Raw genomic sequence first — 19,621 nt, 5'->3', positions numbered from 1 at the left:
AATGGCAAAAGAAGCAGCGATGACAGGAAGAAAAACCTCTTTACTCAGTAGTAAACACAGAGTGTTTAGGATCAGGAATATACTGCCTGTGAGTGTGGTGGATACAGATTCAATTCTGGCTTTCAAAGGAGAATTGGATAATTATCTGAAGAGGAAGATCTGAAGGGCTACAGGGAAAAGGCAGGGGAGTAGGATTAGCTGAGTTTGTCTTGCAAAGAGCCAGCATGAACACAAAGGGCCAAAAGGCCTTCTTCTGTGCTGTCGTCACTGGGTGTCCCTCAATTTGAGGATGACATCTACTCAGGGTTGTGAGTTTCTGACATGGGTCTTCAAGTGACTGAACAGGCTAATTCCTGACCAACATGCCTTTGGGCACGTGGGGCAGGATGTTCCATGAAGTAGTGGAATCTGGACTGCAGGATTTGCTTCCTTGTCTTTCTTTCTCTTTCTGCTCTGCCTCATCATTAGGATGTTGTGACTCAAAGCATGATGCAGCTTGATGGACAAATTGTTGCCAATTTGAACGATTGGTAGGAAGCTCCGCCAGGTCATTAATGTCAATCCTGCCATGCTTCAAGGAAAAGCATTTTCTTTGTCTTCCCCTGGCACGTGGACCAATTGACAGTTGAGAAAACAGGACCTGGCAAGGGACATGGTTTTTGACCATCTGGACATAGTGTCCAGTCCATCAAAGTTGATTTATCAGGGGTTTTTCCTGAATGCTTGAAATTGGTTGTTGATACTGTTATATAGCATTGCAATAATGAATGAATTTAGGTGAAAAAAGCAACCTAACTTAAGATTGTTTTATTTATTCTCTTAGATACAAGCCAAGAGAAAAATTAAAAATACATTTTGGAACTCCAGAATTCCTTGCTCCTGAAGTTGTGAATTACGACTTTGTTTCATTTCCTACAGATATGTGGAGCCTCGGGGTTATTACCTATATGTTGTAAGTATAAGATGAAAGCATAATGGAATGTTGGGAGAGAGGAGAAGGAGTCAAACTATATCTACTTTCTTAGTCCTTGCCTTCTTGTATAAAGTGTTTTTTTCTTGGAATCCGCTCTTGTACTATTGACCTCAAACATCACAAGGATACGTACACATGAAGGAGGCCATTTGGCCCATCTAACCCGTCCTTTTGTGGAAATCTACAATTACATCCTCTCAACACAGCATTCAACTGTCTTTTGAATGACTCCAGAGTCTAGGACCGTTCCAGGTATTATTCACCCTTGGTGCAGCTGAGAACTTTCTGCTATCAGTTCTGAATTTGCCCTTTACCAATTCCTATCTACGTCCCCTTGCCTTGCATTGTAAGCTGGGATGTAGGGCTGAAGGAAGTATGAGAGGTAGACCATGGTTTGGCCAGTAAGGATTTGTAGATGAGGGAAGCATTTAGAAGTCAGTTGATTGTGGGTGGGGAACCAGAGCAGATGAAAGGGTAAAAGGAATGACAAGCAATGGTATGGAATAGGATGTGGGCAGCAGCCTTCTGGATGAGTATAAATTGTGTAAACTTGTGCTCAAGTTGCTGGCAAGAAGATCATTGAAAACAGAATCATAAACCTGTGCTTATAAACGCATGTGCAGTTTGGTTCCACATCAGGAGCAAATGATCCCCTTTCCTTATATCTTAATGTCTTTGATAATGTAAGATTTGATATGTAACTTCAAGATTCTGAGCTGTTAGTACCATCACCTGGTGTTAGTTTTCACCAGCAGTCCAAACTACTTTCACTCAAAACTCTCACATACTTCTTACTTGAGTTAGTGGATGTCTATGTTCAGTGGGCTGGTCATAACCATAACTTGCTTGTTCAGCTCACTCATGAATGTTTGCTAAACATTATAACAGATAAGTTCCACATTTCTGAAACCTTGGAGAAACCTGACCAGGGGAAAGAAACAGGGCAATAATATATAAAGGGCCAGAATTTTCTGGAGCAATGCATCTCATAGAGCTCCCTACTAGTTAGACTTGTTGCCTCACCCTTCAGCTTGGAAGCGTTTTGTCCTGTAAGTTGCTGGAAATGTGAGTTGATAATGGTACAGTGCGGGCAGAGGGGCTCCTGGAACCTTGGCAGACAATGTCTCTCTCCTTAACCAATTAGATTTAAGGATTTAAAAAGAAGAACAGTGGAGAAGGAGGATGCATTAGAGTCAAATCAGATGTAGAATGAAAAATAAGGGAAGGGAAAGAAAGATTGGTTTAAATGAAAGAGAAAAATGAAATAGAAAAGTAAGAAAAAAATGGAGTACTTTACTATCTTTGGGAATGATACTCTAGTTTAACAGCTCCCTTTATGAATTGGAGAAGTCATTATAGGAATGCTTATCTCCTCAATCAAAAGGTAGTTGCAATATTAAGTACTAGCCCTGACATTCTGTGGTGAGTTTAATGCAGCAGCCTCATGAAACTAATGGGGAGGTTAAGGATGAGCTGCTATCTTCACAGTGTGGAGTGGCACAAATCATCAAGCAAACTGTGATGATTCACAATTCGCCAGGTGTCCACTCACCACAAGCTGCTGGACAATTTTAACACTAATAATGTTGACCACCATTAAACTCACCATTATTTGGACAGCAAATTCATAGCCATTTTCTTTCTTGATGTCCCCAATTTGTATATGTTAAGGAATTAAGTTTATTTGCTAGCAGTTATATCTTTTCTACAATCCTCAAAGGTATTCTGATGGAACTAGAACTTGGCTGGTGCATCGGAATACATCTAGACAGAATGTTTTTGGTGTCCATTTCTGGGCACTTGCTTGTTAATTTATACATTTACTAAAACTCATTCTTCACAATGGTGAGAATACAATGTAAGGATGGAGACATCCCCTGCTCATTATTTGTGGAGTAATTAATTCTTTACACTTGCATTTATTATTTTGCTGTAACGAGTGAAGAAATCATCTCTCCATGCCTAGTTTTCATGTGTTATTGTGTTGCCCAAGAGCTCTCGTACACTGGCACATACGCTTGATAAGTAGTAAAGGCCAGGTGTGAGATATTGTGAGTGGTTAGGACTTTGCTGTTTTTCCCATGACTGCCCTCTATCATTTATTCTTCTGTTATTGCACAAGATTTTGTGTGAATAGCTGGACGATTATTCCAGTTCTTTTTCTTCTCTCTAATTACCTTTGTCAACTTTCCTTGGTAAAATATGTTTGCAGCTGAGTGTGCATAGGGTTAACAAAAAAAAAACAAAATATAATTTTGAATGTTTTATTTTGTTTGTGCAGAATGGTATTTTTCCCACCAGCCTTTGGTTAATCCTCACTGTGTGTATTTCCCTGTTTTTATTAACTGAAGGCTAAGTGGGCTTTCTCCATTCCTTGGAGAAGATGATAATGAAACCCTCAATAACATTATTGCGTGTGAATGGGACCTGAATGATGCAGAATTTGAAAATGTTTCTGAAGATGCCAAAGAATTCATATCAAAACTTCTCATCAAAGAAAAGGGGTATGTATTGCTGATGCTACAGCTTCAAATAAAATGGTTATATTTCACGTGTCAGTTGTCCACTGTTGCTGATCATTTTTGACCATTGGTGGCATTTTGAAATGATACTCCACAAAATATTTACATGTAGTTTAAATGACGAGATTACTGTCTTGGCTACTAAAAAAAATGGATAATGAAAGAAGCCCGAAAGTTGAATGGACAGCTAAGAAAGTTTAAGGCAAGCATAAAAGCAGATCTTAATACAAGGATTGAATACCAGAAGTTAGAGAAATAAAGCCAAAAGAGAGAAAAGAATGGCCAAATAAATGACCAGTGCAAAGAAGCAAAATATGAAACCAAAAGAAATGAAGGACAGGTGCAGTTTGGGAAGCTAAGAGAATTACATAAATCTTACAAACTTAAAATGGCTACATATGAAAGACCAAAATGGTCAAATCATTGAGGACAAACATATGCAAGGAGCAAGTGGCGGAAGGAATACTTTTGAGATCTATACAGTGTATACAATCTATACATGGTGAATGAATCAACTCTGGAGAAACTGCCCTGTACAAATGTACAAATTCTATTGATAGTTCAATGGAGAACAAGGCCCCTTGTATTGATAATATAACTGCTGTGCATGCTCAATTATAACTTTGAGTTCAGTATTAATTTGCCCTTAAAGTATCAATTGTAACATTTCATTAAAATGAAAAGAATTATCTAATACAAAAATACACAGATGCTGGAAATCTGAAAATCTGCGAATTATCTAATGTTCTTGCAAGAACTAACTAAATGAACCCAGACAGATTGAACCTGTAACTATTCCAGCGATGTCAATTTTGTACAGATAATTTAACTCTATGTTACACTAGTCAACATCTATTGTGCATAAACTGCTGTTATTTTATTTTTTTTATTTTCCTTTAGCTGGAGGATAAGTGCAAATGAGGCCCTTAAACATCCCTGGTTGTCAGACTACAACCTGCACTACAAGCTCAGTTCCAAGGTCCCTGTCTTGTTTGTAATTATCATGAAAACTGTGCGCCTTTTCTTTGGCTTTGTCATGCTGACCTCACCCACATTCATTGAAGGTTGCATTGTGTACATGATCATGAACATTTATGCAAATACGGAAATACTCTCATTTGATTTCTGTACCTCATGAATGTGGGCCTCAAGACATAAGGAAGTATGTTCAGCTTTGTTTTGCTACTTAAACAAGGCCATGTTACTTTTGATGCACTGGCCCTCTCCATCTTGCGTTGCATGCATGATGATCTGGCATGAGTGATGGCTGAGGATGTCGTTCATGAAGCTCATAAGTAAAAAAGCAAAAGAAGTCTAATATTACTGTCAAGGACCATTAGCTGCTTGATGCCCGCATGCAGTTCAACATGTTATAAATTGTACAATATTGCTGCTGTTTCCATCTTTCAACAGAACAGGTTTTACTCTGCTTCATATTACAGGTCATCCACGCTTACAAAGTTACAATGATTGTGACTGACCTTTCAAATGATCGAATGCTGCACTATACAAAATGGCAACACGCCTAGTTTTTTTTAAAGTCGTTTCAAGAAAGGTTTTTATTTGAAATATTCACAAATGTGGAACATCTTACACACAGGTGGTGCATTTTCCTTTCAAATTCTGATTTTCCCTTTCAAATTCTCATTACTTTTTCAACCATCAAACTGAGGTTTCTTTAATGTGGCCTGCAAACTGAATATTCTGTAAGTCATTTGGAGATATGGGGTTTCTACCAGTTGTGGAAGAGCTTTAATAAGCTATAAGAAACATAGAACCCCATTCAGGTTGTGGTTTAATGGTTGCAGTTTTTCCACTATTGCTGCTTGCATGACATAGAGAACTTTATGAATGGGCCATATAGTACTTTTTAAGCTACCAGTTGCAAAGTCTGTACCCCACAACAGCCTAAAGATTCTCCTTTATGGTCTGCAGATTATGTATGTTAATTTCAGAACTGACTTTGAACTATTGTGAGACTGTTTTTTAACTTTAATTATTTTCCTTGCCTGATCTGCATTGCAAATCCGAGCTTATATTCTTTGCAAACAACGACATCTTCTCTACGAACAAAAATGTGTTCATTTTCAGACTTAAATAGGACTTCTCTCACACTCCTGTATCCCCACAGTGAATGAGATTTTAATTTATTGCAATGTATATGCAATAATTTGCTAATCATCAGCCAAACCACTAGGTGGGGTATCTCACCTATATCCTACAGCCAGAGCACAATTTGCCTGCAGCCTTGTCACTCCTCCAGGCTCAAACCATCTTTCCAGCTGCACAATTTATGGCATCAGCGGATTTATCTGGCATTAGTGAAGGGAACACTGTAACGATTAAGCCAGTCTGTTCCCAACCTTGATGTCACATTTGACCCCGAGCTGAGTTTCTGGCCTCACACTCATGGCATCACTAAGACGGCCTATTTCCACGTCCATTTCATGGTGTAACTTTACCCCCGCCTCAGCTCATCTGCTGTTGAAACCCTCATTCATGCCTTTGTTACTCACATTCCGCCCTCAGTAAACTTATCTAAAACTCTGCTGCCTGTCTCTTAACTCGCAGCAAGTCCCGTTCCCCTATCGCTCCCCCCTCCCTCACCAGCTGACCCACCTTGGTGCCAAGTCAAGCAACATCTTGATACAAAAATTCTCATTCTTGTTTCCAAACTGCTCCATGTCCAGCCCCTCCCTAGCTCTGTAATCACCTCCAAACCCACAACCCTCTGAGATCTCTGCCCTCCTGTAATCCTGACCTCTTCAGCATCCCCGATTTTAACTGCTCCACCATTGGTGGCCAAGACTTCAATTGCCTAGGCTACAAGCTCTGAAATACCCTCTCTACACCTGTCCGCCTCTCTACCTCACTTCCCATCTATAAGACACTCTTTAAAATCTACCTCTTCGACCAAGCTTTTGGCCATCGGACCCAATAACTTCTTATGCAGCTCAGTGTCGTATTTTGTTTTATAATGCTCCTGTGAAGCACCTTCAGATGGTTTATTACGTCATAGGTGCTAAATAGATGTAAGTAGTTGTTGGCAATCCAGATTTCCAAAACGTTCAATTCTTTGACAGCTTAAAGTGACAAGCCCAGAAATTGATTGGCACATCCTCCAGGTTTCAGACTTTGAACAGACGTGTAAGCATTCAATATGGCGGCTGTCGTGTGCAAGAAAGTGCCACTGGCAAAGGTAGAGAAAGAGGTATCCAAGGCCTAAGCCTGAAATATGTACTAGGCTATTTGCACATGGCCTGAATTTTCAGGATGACAGGGGCTCGGCCCCCACCATCCGAAGAGTTGGTGGGGATCACATCCCTGATGACTCCCCCAGGGCCTGCTGCTATTTCACGCTCTAATGAGCATTGATCGGCATAAGGTGGGACTTTTGCTCATCACCAGGAGGCAGTGCCGCCTTGGAGAGCTGCTGGCCAATCAGATTGGCGGGCAGCTCTCCAGTCCCTCCAGGAACAGCGCTGCAGTGGCCGGAAGAGGCTGTGCAGGGAGCTGCCTGGAAGGAAGTGCCCGGAAACAGAGGAGAGATAAGTGGCAGGGATCCCAGTGCGGGGAGGGTAGGGAAGGCCTAAGGGGTTGCGAGGGGGTTGATTGGGGTCCCAGGGGTAAGCCAGGGAGGGAGGTCCAGAGGTCACCGGGCCTTAAAAGGAGGGTGACCCCCCTGTCAGAAGGGGGCTTCTAATGGAGGCGTCCAACCCCACCCCCACTTCCCACCCAAGATCAAATTCTATTCATTTTCGGGTTTGCCCCCTTGATCTGTCATCCGCCTGCCAGCCTAAAATTTGAGGCGGGGTGGGAAAAGGCCCTTAAGTGGCCATTAAATGGTAAGGGTGGGATTCCCAACCAAGGCCCTTCCTATCCCAGTGTAAAATCGTGAGCAGGTTGGAGTGGGAGTGTCCCAGAGGGAATCCCATCCATGGAATTTCACGCCCCGCCGTCCCGTTTTCCCCCCCCCCCTCCACCAATGACCTCCTCCGAACCTGCAGGAGGGGAACGTAAAATTCTGGCCCATGTTTCAGGCCCACTTCCTGAAATTTGTCTGCCCGGAATGCTGCCAGTCTTTAGGAAACTCAGGTCTGTACCTGGTCTATCTGGCGCTCCTTAAAGGGATCACTGCAGATTACCAGCAGAAAGGTACTTTTTAAAGTAAAAATACTCACTGAATGTGAACTAGGAAGAGCAGGGCTCCTCAGTCATGCCAATTAGTCAGTGCCGGGCCCCATTCTGCCCCCCTCCAAATGCCTTCACCAATCCTCCTTTCCTTCCCACCCAGGATCTACCCAAGAATTTCTGCCAACAATGCAGCAGCCTGGAATTCAGATTTGATTTGTCGGCGAGCTATCCGGAAATGCCTAACTGGTGTCTGAAGCTCAACAATCTCTTGTAAATGAGCCTGTGGCCCTAATGCTGGGTGTGCATCGAGCCTAGCCATTCCAGAACTAGGATGGCTGGCAAACTGGCACGAACCAGTATCCAGGCTTCATTAATGCAGGCATGTCTCCATGGTGGGGGTTGGCGGTGGGGGGGTGCATTTGTAACACAAAATCCATGGCATGCCGACATACGTTACATTCAAATGTGTCATTATTGGGGGTGAAATTCAACATCAGTGGTACAAGATGGGCAGCAGTGAATCAGCCGCCCATTACAAAACTCACTCGGTTAACCTTTCCATTGATTTCACCCCTGTTTCTAGGTAAAACTGTCACATCGAAAATTGCAAAGGCTGCAATCTTGCACAACCTTGGTTGTAGAGAAGTGATTGGTAGGTGGAGGAGTGGGGGGAGGGCGGAGGGGGTTGCTGGTGGAGGAAGGTGGGTTATGGGGTGGTGTAGAGTTGCTCTGTGTTGCTTTGATTTTCAACAGTGTAGACACTGAGAAAGTTCAGCTTTTGGCTAAACAGCAGTTAATATAAGGAGCAGGTTTCGTGAGCAGTTATTATGAGGAGAGATAGAAATTCCATATGCAATAGACATTGAATTTGATGCAGGGCGCTGTCAGTGTCACTTTATCACGTGGTTGCTAATATTGTTATGGTCAGTGCAATCTGCTTTAATATATAGATGACAAACAGTGCAAGTATAAAACTGCTGCTGAAATCTCTTGCTTAGCATGTAGAGAGTATATTTTACTGTGGCTTTTCTGAATGGTGCATGTTATTTATTTAAAGAGATCTTAGTGTCATTCGTTGTAGACCTGACCAATGGACTGCGAGAATGCAAATTATCATGCTTTTCTTTTGTTCTTTTTCTCCAAATTTGTACACAGCACAATGTACAGGTTCACATCACAGTGTATGCATTAAGGTTGTGGAGATGAATTTCCTCGCTGTTTTCATACGCTTGTGATATATGAATGGCATAGACATTTTTTACATGAGGAAAATCTGGTGAAAGCCATTTCTACCACTCCTGCCTTTCAAACACTTCTCTCAAGTACCCACATGTTTCCTGATGCTTCCTGCAACATGCCTGCCTTGTCCCCCCTGACCTAATTTGCACTTGTCAGGGTGATGACCACTGGAGGAGCAGCTGGGAGTTTCCTGGGTTTGCACTGGAATGCATTCTCGGTAAGTTAGACTAACGCTTATGAGGTGCTTCAGCTGCCAGAATATTGATACCAAAGGCCGGACTTCCTTTCCGGGGCAGGAAACAGGAGTTGGAACAGTTTCCGGTTCCTGAACATGTTCCCGGATGGAAACAGTTATTCCTTGGAATTTTCACTGAGGCACTCCCCTTAATTGGCATGGAGACAGTTTCCCTGTCCAATTAAGGGTGGTAGGTGGGCTCTGGAGGATGGAGGGCCAATCCGAGGCCTTCCAGCTTGAGAGGAGCAGCAGGCCGCAATAGAGGAGAGGTAACTGAGAAGGCACTTCAGCAGGGAGGCACGCTCTCACCAATCTTTTCAAAACTTCGAATAAAAAAACAGTCATGCCTGTCACTGTGGCATGGGCGGAGATGGTGTAGGTAGCCGGGGGGGGGGGAAATCCCTCTTCAAGGTGGCCTTTGGCTGTATCCACATCAAGCAGACAGGGAGGGCTTGTAAGCCTGCCTGGAGTGGTGGTCCCCTGGACCTGCTACTAGGTGACAACATTCAGGCAGTTAAACACCCCATTGGGAAACTGGAGGCCAACTGGAAAATCCCAGTCACCCTCCTTTAACTATGGCTAACAAGACCCTTGATGACCCTAATTACCAACCTGCCTCGTCAAGGCACCTAGCCCCTCTAGTCCTGAACGTACCTCAGCAAAAAATGGCCAATTAGTCCAGGAACAGGTTCAGGAAACCGTTGGCTGGGACCATTATTTTTGGGACCCGTCTGCCCATGTTCCCAATCTCTTCAAGGCTTAAAAGTTCAAACCAGAGGCCCCAATCTTTACTTGGTGCCAGAAATAGAACATGGAAAAGGATGTTTTGTTGGGAAATGTGAAAGTATGGATTTCCTGTACATGTTGCAGGAATTAACCGCAGGGCTTCTTTTGATCTTTTTCGACAGCTTTCCAGCCTGACAGCCAGCCAGGTTGACAGGTTAGTGGGGAAGAAGCTAAGGAAATTGCAGACCACACACTTAGGAGAAATTTGAGCTGATTACAGTGAGCCAACATGGATTTCTATGTTCAATGAACCTAATTAATTTATTTGTGGAAGTAACTAAAGTAGTAGACAGGGGAATGTCTATGGATGCAATTTATTTGAACTTCCAGAAGACACTGAATAAGGTTCCACATAAAAGTCTGTTGGCTAAAATTAAGTTTCATGGAACTGAATTCAAATTGTTGGCTTGGTCAGGAGATTGGTTCAATGGTGGAAGATAAGGAGTAGGGATATTTGGTATGTTGTTGAATTGGAAGGAATTGACTAGAAGGGTCCCACTAGGATCTGTGCTGGGGCCTCAATGACTTTGGTAACACAATAGAGAGCCATACATCTATGTTTGCCGATGACGCAAGATTGGTGGTACAGTAAGTAGGGTAGACGGGAGCACTAAATGCAAAGAGACATTGATAGCTTAAATGAGTAGGAGAAGCTGAGGCAAATGGATTTCAAAGCATATAAATGAGAGGTCATCTATTTTGGACCAAACAACGAAAGTTCTGAGCATTTTGAAATGATGTCACATTACGAACAATGGAGGTCCAAAGGGATTTAGGGATCCATGTACACAGATCACTAAGATGTAGCGGTCAAGTACAAAAGAAATTTAAAAGGATAATAGATTGTTAGCCTTTAATGCTTGCAGGTTAGGATAAAAAGGAATTTTTGTTACAGCTATACAAAGCCCTGGTTAGACCACCTCTGGAGTATAATGTGCTGTATTGGGCACTGCACCTTAGAAAGGGTATATTGGCCTTGGAAGGAGCGCAGATACATCAGAATTTTTTTTAATTCTTTCATGGGATGTTGGCACCACTGACTAGGCCAGCATTTGTTGCCCATACCTAATGTTTCTTGAGAAGGTGGCGGCGAGCCACCTTCTTGAACCACTGCAGTCCATGTGGCATAGGTACACCCACAGTGCTGTTAGGGAGGGAGTTTTAGGATTTTGATCGAGTGACAGTGAAGAAATGGTGATATAGTTCCAAGTCAGGATGGCGAGTGGCTTGGATAGTGTTCCCATGCGTCTGCTGCCCTTATCCTCCTAGGAGGTAGAGGTCCTGGATTTGGAAGGTGCTTTCGAAGGAGCCTTAGTGAGTTGCTGCAGTGCATCTCATACATAGTACATACTGCTGCAACTGTGCATCAATGATGGATTAAGTGAATGTTTAAGGTGGTGGCTGGGGTGTCGGTTAATGCGCTGCCATGTCCTGGATGGTGTCAAGCTTCTTGAGTGTTGTTAGAGCTGCACTCATCCAAGCAGGTGGAGAGTATTCCATTACACTCTTGACTTGTGTCTTGTAGATGGTGGACAAGCTTTGGCGAGACAGGAGGTGAGTTACTCACCTCAGAATGCTCAGCCTCTGACCTGCTCTAGCATAGTATTTATATAGCTGGTCTAATCAGTTTCTGGTCAATGGTAAAACCCAGAATATTGATAGTGGGGAATTCAATGTGGTAACTCTATTGAACGTCAAAGGGAGATGGTTCAATTCTCTCTTGTTGGAGGTGGGCATTGCCTGGCATTTGTGAATAATACCAGGACTCTATGGGCTAGATTATGAGGAGAGGTTACATAAACTGTGTTTGTATGCCCTGGAATGTAAGAAGGGGTGATTTGATAAGAGGATTTTTAGGATTATGAAAGGAATTGATAGAATTTTACACTGGTGAGGGTGTCAAGATCAAGGAGACATAACCTTAAAATGAGAGCCAGGTTATTGAGGGGTGACATTGTAAAGCACTTATTCATAGACAGGGTGATGGAAGTGTGGAATTCACTACCCCAAAAAGCAGCAGGTGTTAGCTCAATGAACAACTTTAAATCTGAGATCAATAGATTTTTGCAAGGCATGAGGTTGGGGGGTCGCAGCGAGGGCGTGAGTGGGGTGGGAGTGGGGTCCAACTTCAAGAGCCTGGGGGGGCTGTTAAAGGGGGGATGACCTTTGGGGGCTCTTCCAAAGGGCTGGCGGGGGGCCCCCAAAGGAGGCCCCCCCCCCTCACCAATACCCACTTGCCTAACACCACCAGCCTGCACAACTAAAACTGCTGGGATTTCCTAATGGCGTGGGCCCATCACCACCACCCCCCCCCACCTCCCCACTACTGCGGGAAAATATGGGGGGGGGGTATGGGGGAGGAGGAGGCTCCTAAGAGTTCATTAATTGACCACTTAAAGGCATCGATAGGTCCGAGGATTGGTAGGCCACACAATGCCTCTCCTGTGCCCCGTAAAATTTCAGACAGGTTAAGGGTGGGCGGTGGGGGGACCTCCAGCTGGATTTTACATACCCCCTTTGCCTTCAAATCTCCTGACAGGGTAGTGGGGGGGCACAAAATCCAGCTGTGGACAAATTGCAAAGCAGTTTTTGCATTCCGATTGGCAGCACAATGTATATTACATGGAGCAGTGGCCGAGAGTGGTTTAATCACTGCAGAGAATTCAGAAAATGAGCCAGTAAGCCAGACACATAAAATGTGCAATTCTGTTTACATGGTTTAACTTACTTTGTCTTTCTTTGTTTTGATTGGAGTTTCCCTCTCTGCTCTGTTTTTCATTTTTCTTCCTCTACTGTGAGATTTATTTCTGGAGGAATTTCTTTTTAACTTTATATTTGTTGTTCTGGAAATAGAGAAGCAAAGTACAATAGGGTTGCCCTGTAGCCAACACTCATTCATTGTACTAGCCAGATAGAGGATTAAGTTCAGTTTTTCAGAGTTCTGATTATATAAGATTGTAAACTTGCTAACTAGTTTTTGGTGATGTTCACTTAGTTTGGATGCTATCTACTTTTTTGCCTGTTGTTTTTCTTTCTCTCTCTATCTATCTCTCTCTCTCTCTTTCTCTTGCTTCTTCTCACTTATATCTCACTCAGAAGCATATTTTTGCTGCTTGCCCCTGTCTTTCATTTGCTTTTTATTATCATTCTCGCTCTCTCTGTCTGCTTAGCTGGACATGCCAGCACTTGTACTGATCCTGAGCACAGTCTGGACCATGTGGAAAAATGACACTTGAAGAATCTCAGTAGTAATTTTGACAAGCAGGCAGTGTGAATAGCAGCACGAAACCCAACATATAATAAGGGCCTTCCATTTGTCTGTTGCATTAGGGTCTGTGTCAGGTTTCCCATTAAATCCAAGAATTCCCATAAACCTGAGAACACGTTTATGGAGCACATTTGCAGTTAGATTTTCTAGATGGGTGGATATCATATTTTCCATCAATTTTTGAATACTGGAAAATATTTTCAACTAAAGCTTGGCTGAAAAGGTGATGGAAGCAAATTCAGCTGTAGCTTCCAAAGGGAATGAGATGTATGGTTGAAAAGGAAACATTTGTAGGGGCTTGGGAAAAGGTGCAGAGGAATGAAAACAGCTGGATAGCTCTTTCAAAGAGCTGGCATAGGCACAATGGGCCAAATGGCCTCCACCTGTGCTGTATGATTTTATTGAGGATATTTTCATGGTCACATGGAGATGGGTTGGAGACGGGAGGGGGAGCCGGGAAAATGGGGGGAAAGCACGTCAGGGTGGCTTCCAGATGTCTTTACCCCGCCTCCAGAGGAATTTGCCAGGGAGCCAGGGCTGGGAACATTGGTAGCCAGCTCCAGGAAGATGGGCAGCCAATTTTGCCCCACCCAGGGGGCCATTTTCCAAAAGCAATGGCGGTTTCCCACTATCGGAGCACAGCCCCCACGAGTATGAAGTCCGACAGCCTCCCAGTGGCAGGCCTGCGATTCTATAGTTCTCAAAATACTAACCATAACCAAATGGCCTAGAATACAGATCTTTCTTGTATGAGAAAAGAAAGCCCAACATTATTGACTGTATATAGTTTAATTGTAAGTCCCTAGAGCTGTTCCTTGCATCTCTGCTGCAAGATCACCACAAGTGCAATGGAAACCCAATTTATCACTATTTATTTTAACTTCCGGTGTGGGTTTTGAATGCAAAGTGGGAAGCACTTCAAGGAAATCATGAACGTACAAATGATGATGGTCAGGTAAAGACCCTCTGTTTCAACCTCCCTGTCCCATACAGTTGTGATGCCTTGTGTATCACATCATGTTACCAGCCATAGAATTTTTTGATGTCATTTTGGTCTGAAGTGTGAATATAGAAAAGCAATTGCTTCTGTTACTAGCACACATCAGTTGCCTTCTTCTGGGCTAAGCTGAGGGCTTCAGTTGGGCGTGTATACTACGCACACAGTGTTCTTGTCCTTAAATTCCACGCTTTATTGATTAGAGCTCTATAAATCATCATGGAGGCATCACTATGACTTGATGCATGAGCGTTTTGGTGTGTGTGCGTGTGCAAGCTTGTTCCTACAATGGAAAACTTTTATTTGCCATTAGAAATCTGCAATGACGACAGTTGCATTCTAAGACCTCCCCAATTCACAGAAATGTAATAACTCTTTGCCTTTCCGTTGCAGTGCAAGAATCAGTGCCACCCAGTGCCTCAAACAACCCTGGCTAAATAACATAGCAGAGAAAGCTAAACAATGTAAGGTTCGTCTCAAGTCCCAGATCCTTCTTCAGAAATACATGGTGCGACGGCTGTGGAAGGTACAACCGATAGCTTACAACAGAATTTGAAGAAGCATTTTCCATTTCTCTGTTTTCCCTCTTTTCAAACCAGAGTACAGATCTGAAGTGTGGCCCATTTTAAAAATGTTTTGAAGTGATGAGAAGCTGAAGTTAAAATGCTATGTACTTTTCAGCTTTTGTCCCTCCTGGTACAGCGGCTGCTCAATAACATGTGCAGCTGTTCTGGCAGGTCCACAGGAGGCTAAAGCACAGACATTATTTACTAGAGTTGTCAGTACCATTTTCCTGCACCTCTCCACCCTGTCACTGCACATGAAAAGCCCGCTGTACCCGTCTATGCTCTGAAGCTCTGCCATTTCCTATTCAAAACAACTAACGTGGCCTAGGAGCACCACAGTGCAGGCCTGTTCCTGGCAGAACATAGCACCACCAAAAGCAGGAGGAAGTTCCAAAACAGGTGCAGGCCTCTGAAGATTAAGCCAGAAGGCCCTAAAGCTAAAAAATTATCCATGGGGAAGAGGAGGGTTTGAATTGAATCAAAGAGTCTTGGGGCTATACTGCAGCACCACAGGGTCCTGGCACAAACCAAAGCACCCACTCATAGCGTCTCTTCACTGGAACACTCAACATGAAGGAAAGCGAGACCAGAAAAATTGGTTCCTGCCCTTTTTCCTGATTTTTGTGGTCAGGAGTCGGGCTTTCTGTAGGGGTAATGGTCAGGAAAATTGGCCCCCTTATCGTTGAAATCTTCATCGGACTATTAGCAAATTCCTTCCTCTGCTAATTAAGAATAGCTAGCATTTTTATAGGCACCTTACATGACCACTGGACATTCAAAACCACTTTACAGCCAATGAAGTACTTTTGAAGTGCAGTCACTGTTGTAATGTGGGAAACACAGTAATCAACTTGCATACAGCAAGCTCCCACAAACAGCAATATGATAATGACCAGAACCTGTCTTTTGCAATGTTGATTGAGAGATGAGTATTGAAGTATTATTTAGAAAACCAGGGAAAGCTCCCCTGGCTCTTCTTCGAAATAGTGCCATGGGATCTTTTATATCCTCTTGAGAGACCAGACAGGGCCTCGATCATTTAACAACTACATTTGAAAGACTGCAGCTCTGACAGTGCAGCATTCTGTCAGTGCTGCACTAGAGTGTCAGCTTTTGATTTTTGCACTTACGCCCTGGAGTGGGACTTGAACCCATGAGAAGTCAGGGTGCTACTCACTGAGCCATGGCTTCAATAAAGTAGGGATTTACCAATTGTGCACTAAGGTGTTTATGCAATAACACAGTCAACAAGAATGTCTACCCCTGAACTTACAAGTGCCTATGGTTTCCATTCTCTTTACGTTTCCAAATAAAACGCTAGTAACATAATATTCCAATGTTTTACCTAAATTATTTCAGAACTGAAATCTGAACACCTGGGGAAAAAAACACATGTTAAAAATCTATGGGCCATACTTCAATCTGCATCACTATCTGGCTCTTGCATTATTCACATGAATAGGCTATATTTTTAACTATATTCCAAGCCTCGCACCAATAGTAACAAAATTGGCATATTAATGTGTAACTTTACCAAGTTTTATATCTTCTAGGTACTTTTACTGCATTGCAACTATACTTAGTTAATCTCAGTAACTGTTGAATGGAATCTGTTTCTGAGCATAAAATGTCATTTGAAGTATATCAATTGTAAACTTGCATTTGGTGATTAATTTTATTTCTCCCCCCCACCCCCAAATCCACTTACTATCATTCATTCATTTGTTAGTGTCATCTTCTTCCCAGCAGCTTGACAGACCTCTTTCTGTCCTGTGCTTCCCTTACCCATTCCGTATAAGTCAACTGCATCTAGTCTATTAGACCCATCATCCATTTTCTCCTATGCTTCCCTCTCCTACGTTTTCTGTTGATCTTCCCTTCCAATAACTGTCTCTGAATACTGTCTGCTCTAATGATGTGATCGAAGTATTGTATCTTTCTCTCTTTGTTGCAATGCACTAATTTCCTCTTTGCTCCAGCCATTTCCAGAACTTCTTCATTAGTCTTTCTGCCTGTGTAGGATATGCGGAACATCCTCCCATATGTCCACATCTCGAATGCATTCAGCTTATCAATAGTGTCTTTGTTGTTGTCCATGTCCCTGAGACATATAACATCGATGCGAAAATGCAGCACCTCAGTGTTCCTTTCCTAATATTCAGGTTCAGTTTCCTTGATATAAACAATTCCTTCATTCTGACAATGCTGCTCTTGGCTATCTCAATTCTCCTTTGGTTTTTGCAATCACACTTTTTACTATCATATTCCTTCTATCACTACAGGCATGGTGACCATCTAGATCATTGCACCTCCATTGCCACTCTCTGTCATTTCAGTAGTTTGTATCTGCCAATCTCCTCTCCATGCAAAGTTTTATTCAGCACTCCATTAGAGGCTTAGTCTAGAACTGGCAAAAACTGACATAATAAAGGCAGTTCAAAACATATGGTGAGACTGGAAGTCAAACTCGAGCCAACTTATTTCCACCTTTATACTATCATTCATACTTGACAAGTCTTCCAACGAATACAAGAAATTATCAGATCACCTCTTGGCTCTACTGCGGTGTGGATAAATGGAAAGATTGCTTTCAACATTGGGACTGGTGAAATTCAAATCCTCCCAGATGTCCTGTAAAGTATATGCTTTCAAAATTACATTTTAACCTTTTTACAGACTAGAATTTACTGTTATCAAAATTTGCAGATAAATGGTAAAATAATTGAAGGACCGACCTCTGTCCATCATTTTAATGGAAGCATTTAGCCATTTGGAACAGAAACCACTCCTTCCTTGAAAAGGACTATCTTATGAACAATTAAGTGTTTGCTAATATTATTAAAGATAATTTCATGGTTTATGTATTCAATTATTCCAACACAGCTCTCCTAACTTCTGGTTTATGAGCGATTAGACTACATTTTTGGGGCATTTGTGTGATATTGTGTAGTCTGAAGTGCCTTGTTGGAAGTTGAAGCAGCCAGGTGAATGGAAATCCTGTTTCATTTTTAACGAAATGCATTTTAAAGCCTTGCCAAAGAAGATCCAGGCAGAATAAATCAAACTAACATGTTACACTGCTGCTTTTGGGCCAGGTGTGCAACCTAAAGCTCAAAAATATCAAGGAAAAGGGAGAATATTTACTAGCTTCTCCTTCCCACTACCCCTGTGGAGGCCTTGTTGTGCAGTGGGTGGCATCCCTGCTTTTGAGTCAGAAGCTCTGGGCTTGAGTCCCATCCCAAGACTTGAAGGCCAAGGCAGGTGAGTTCATAATGTGCCCCAACAGGTTCTTTATCAACTGCCAAGCTGTCCAACACATGCCATTAATAGCTTGTAAGAGTGGAGAGATTCCTGGTTAGCCATGTGATGGAAGAAAGTTGGAGCCTCTACCATCACTATCCATATCTCCAGACTACAATATGCATGTAGAAGCGCATGTTGCCTCACAAGTTGGACCCCTTGAGTGATCCATAGCACGTCCTTGCCACCCCAAAAGAAAATATGTCATTTGATAACAAGAATTGAGCAGGTTCCAATGGAGGAAAGTAGATTGAAGATGCCAGCCAGAGTCCTCATCCTGCAAGGTGCACTCCAGTTTAAATTAATACATCATTGCATTTTTTTTTATCAAAGTAGCTGAATTTCAATGATTGTGGAACTATTTAAAGGGCCAGTGTCATATTTATAGTTTTAATACGTGGTTCGTGTCAGAAGTGTTTGCTTTGCAGAAGCGTTCTTGGCAGTGAGATCTTCGTACCAATAATGAGGCATGGATTTTCTTTTCCCACAGTTCTGGAAAAGACTGATTTAAAGGAGAGAAAACAGTCATCTCATTTTATTTTTGTTTCTGTGTAGAAGAACTATTATGCAGTAACTGCTGCAAACCGTTTGAAGAAACTCAATTCTGGGACTTTGGCCTCCACTGAAGTATGAGCATCTGCTAACTGGACCAATGACCAACTGCACTTCTCCTTACAGGAGAGCAGCACACAGGATCTTCCTCACAGCCTCACCAAAATGCCTTCATTTACTCTTCTACTCTAATGTAATCTGGTTCTGGTTTAGAAACCCATGCTTGGGCAACAATTCATAAAAATGTATGGGTATCATTTGGATTTTTTTTTCATCTTTCTAAGAAGGGAGTGTGGTTGTGGTGTGATTGTAGTTATTCTAGCAAAGTTCGTGTTATTTATAATGAGTTTATAGCCAGTTTTTAGGAAGTTAAGCTACGTTTTTATGTATAAAGTGTATTTATCGTCATTTTAAGGCGTCAAAAATTAAGCACGAGATAGCAGAATTTTCCTCAAATTCAAAACACCCCAGTATTAAGGTTTCCTATCCTTTGGGGGATGGTGATGTAGTGGTAATGTCACTAGACTAGGATTCCAGCAGACATGGGCTCAAAATCCCACCATGGCAGCTGGTGGATTTAAATTTAATTAATAAATCCGGAATTATAAAGCTAGTCTCATTAATGGTAACTGTGATAACTATCATCGATTGTTGTAATCACACATCTGGCTCACTACTGCCCTTTAGGGAAGGAAATCTGCCGTGTTTCCCAGTCTGGCCTATGTGTGACTCCAGATCCACAGCAATGTTATCTGCCCTCTGCAATGGCCTGGATCAGTTCAAGGACAATTAGGTAAGGGAAACAAATGCTGGCCTTGTCAATGATGCTGGCATCCCACGAACGAATAAAGAAAAAAAGCAATGAATCAACAGGCTGCGGAAGCCTGAATGGATTAGGATTCCTAAATTTATTTGACTTAATCCCCTGTGGATCTGGAAAGCCTTTAAACAGACAGAATGCCTGCAAAGCTTTTTTAAAAAATATTTTCAAAGTTCCAGTTAGTCGACAAGATGGTAGTTTTGTGCCTTGGAATAACGTCTCTGACTGC

General features: G+C 42.5%; 1 protein-coding gene across 5 annotated transcripts in view; it reads left to right on the top strand.

Moving 5' to 3' along the window:
- mylk4b (myosin light chain kinase family, member 4b) overlaps window positions 1–18,826 on the top strand; it is a 185,530-nt gene extending 166,704 nt beyond the window's left edge. For 4 of the 5 annotated variants that reach the window (XM_041183349.1, XM_041183348.1, XM_041183350.1 and 1 more), the window contains 4 exons: window positions 824–952; window positions 3,325–3,477; window positions 14,548–14,680; window positions 18,576–18,826. In XM_041183349.1, the coding sequence (XP_041039283.1) occupies window positions 824–952; window positions 3,325–3,477; window positions 14,548–14,680; window positions 18,576–18,653 (493 nt within the window). In that variant the 3' untranslated portion in view covers window positions 18,654–18,826. The remainder of the gene's footprint in view (window positions 1–823; window positions 953–3,324; window positions 3,478–14,547; window positions 14,681–18,575) is intronic. The other variant, XM_041183347.1, reaches the window with a different exon arrangement.
- Window positions 18,827–19,621: the final 795 nt, after the last annotated feature.

The sequence above is a fragment of the Carcharodon carcharias genome, chromosome 3, assembly GCF_017639515.1.
Source record: "Carcharodon carcharias isolate sCarCar2 chromosome 3, sCarCar2.pri, whole genome shotgun sequence".
Taxonomy (NCBI): Eukaryota; Metazoa; Chordata; class Chondrichthyes; order Lamniformes; family Lamnidae; genus Carcharodon; species Carcharodon carcharias.
Note: the sequence above shows the minus strand (reverse complement) of the source record. Positions and strands in the feature narration are given on the sequence as shown.